Below are 2,024 nucleotides of genomic sequence, written 5' to 3' on the forward strand. Positions count from 1 at the left end.
AATTAACATTTAATTAACTCATTTTTGACATAACGAACGGTTATTGATGAAAGTAATAATAAATTAACTAGTGGAATCCATAGTCATGTACCAGCATAAAAATCGACGAAGAATAGAACTGTGATAAAAAAAAGCAGCAACAATAGCGAATACCTAATTAGCCTCAAGTCACAGATTAAAGAATCAGAAAGGGAAAACCCATAAGGATTATTTCAAGTGACAGGTGGGCAAATATTTCATTATGTTGCGGGCAAAAAACGAACTTCCTAGAATATAATTCAATTTGCATTAAAAACTATTTTTTGTAACTTGTGGCACAAACCTAGGCAATTTAAAGGTGCAAGTGTTTATAGAAATTGCCAATTTGGTGTAGGCATAGGTTAACTGAATTTTCAAAATTATGGCTTTTAACTGGACATGATGAAGTTGATTTTAAATAGATTCTGCGGGGATGTTATAATAAGAGCTATAATGAAGAAAATGAACGGCTATCAGTCTTCGTTGTTTTTTTTTACTTTGGAAGAGCGTCAAATACAAGACCGTTAGCCGCAAATTGTGCAATTTGTAATAGTTATTTACACTCCAAGCGCCGAAAACGGCATGGGCTACATGTGAGAGAGCTTTCGCTATGAGTGAGAATACTGTACATGATTTTGTTTACTGTTTTTTACATACAATTACTACAATTATTAAGAGTAGTGATACAAAGCCGGTTCTGCAGCGGAAGTCGTAATCTCGAGCGCCCGTCCGGTGTTGTATTGCTGGTCATCTACCAATCAGGCGCACAGATGGTGTCGGCGGCTCTTCCGGCGTATTGCTGGTCATCTGCCAATCAGGTGGCGGGTGATTTAAAAATTTGACAGATGGCGGTGGGAATTTGACAGCTGGTGGCGGGAAATTGAAATGTGTAGCCGGTTGGAGGCGCCGCGAGCCGATAAACAGTTCAATTTGCGCGTGCGCGGCTAAACGGCGGGAAATTTAAAACTTTGACAGATGGCGGTGGAAATTTGACAGCTGGCGGCGAGAATTTTGACAGATGTCATTATGGAATGGCGGAAATTTTGAATTTGACAGTTGTGTCAGATCAAGATGGCGGTGACGGTTTGGGTGACTATCATAGAGGGCGCTAGAGTGAGCAAAAATTTCAAAAAAATTTGAGTGCGGTCCTCGGAAAAAACTTTTGTAATTTCTCGGAAAAAAAATGCAAATTAATTCGTTATTTGGGTGTAATCATCCGGTCAGATTTCCGCGTTTCTCGGAAAAACCGCAAACATTGATAAGACCGGACGTTTTTCGCTGTCTATATAAAGAAAAAATCAATCAATTTCATTCAAATCAAGTGTTGTGCAGTCCAAGAATCGATAAGTATGGGTTAATTTTCATTTAATTATTTTATACTAAGTAATACATCTTTTAGAATGGATTTGAAACAAATCAACATTGTCACTAACAGTTCCAACTCCATAAAGGAATTTAAGGGTCTTACAACTCTACCCATTGGTGTAAAGTACCTTATTAAAAATGTGTCTTTGTACAAAGGGCTTTACGGTGAGTGTCCTATAGTGGAATTGGAAGATTTTAAAGTATTTCTACCCAAAAGAAGTATTGAGGTTATACGCAGCAACTTGGAAAACTTTACTTCAGACACATATTGTTTAGTGTACAGAGGAATAAGAAAATTGAAGAATTGTGAGTACGGTACTACAGCATTGTTTGAAATTGTCTTAAAAAATGAAGACCATTACCACAAAAGTGTTTGAAAAATGATTATTGCATAAAATTATACAATTATAAATTAGTAGAGCTTAATCATGAAATTACACTTGTAAGACAGAAATAAAGCAATCTAATCAATATGAGTTTTATAACCTTTCCTGTTGCGGTAGACGCACACATCTGTTGATAAAATAAAACACTTGTTAAAATCGTTCTTTATATTTATTAAAATCACACAACACTCGTTCGCTTAGGAAATGTATACATTCCATCATACAGTAATTTTTAATAGAGGCATTAGAGTCACA

The 2,024-nt window shown here is 36.1% G+C and overlaps 1 protein-coding gene across 1 annotated transcript; it reads left to right on the forward strand.

The window, feature by feature from the left end:
- The first annotated feature begins 417 nt into the window (after positions 1 to 417).
- On the forward strand, positions 418 to 1,791 carry LOC148165965 (uncharacterized). The gene is made up of 4 exons (XM_088049554.1): positions 418 to 541; positions 588 to 717; positions 1,243 to 1,365; positions 1,418 to 1,791. Exons 1-4 carry the CDS (start codon positions 418 to 420, stop codon positions 1,758 to 1,760), a joined length of 720 nt encoding a protein of 239 aa, XP_087905680.1. The 3' UTR covers positions 1,761 to 1,791.
- Positions 1,792 to 2,024: the final 233 nt, after the last annotated feature.

This window comes from Gnatocerus cornutus, unplaced genomic scaffold, assembly GCF_029298725.1.
Source record: "Gnatocerus cornutus isolate USDA-ARS CGAHR unplaced genomic scaffold, icGnaCorn1.1 ctg00000064.1, whole genome shotgun sequence".
In the NCBI taxonomy this organism is placed as follows: domain Eukaryota; kingdom Metazoa; phylum Arthropoda; class Insecta; order Coleoptera; family Tenebrionidae; genus Gnatocerus; species Gnatocerus cornutus.

Bases quoted from the DNA above. Each gene is read 5' to 3' on its own strand.
- LOC148165965 (XM_088049554.1), top strand. From the start codon at position 418: ATGATGAAGTTGATTTTAAATAGATTCTGCGGGGATGTTATAATAAGA. The intron at 718-1,242 runs GCAGCGGAAGTC...TCATCCGGTCAG, and splicing joins AGTGATACAAAGCCGGTTCT to ATTTCCGCGTTTCTCGGAAA. The intron at 1,366-1,417 runs GTATGGGTTAAT...TACATCTTTTAG, and splicing joins TGCAGTCCAAGAATCGATAA to AATGGATTTGAAACAAATCA.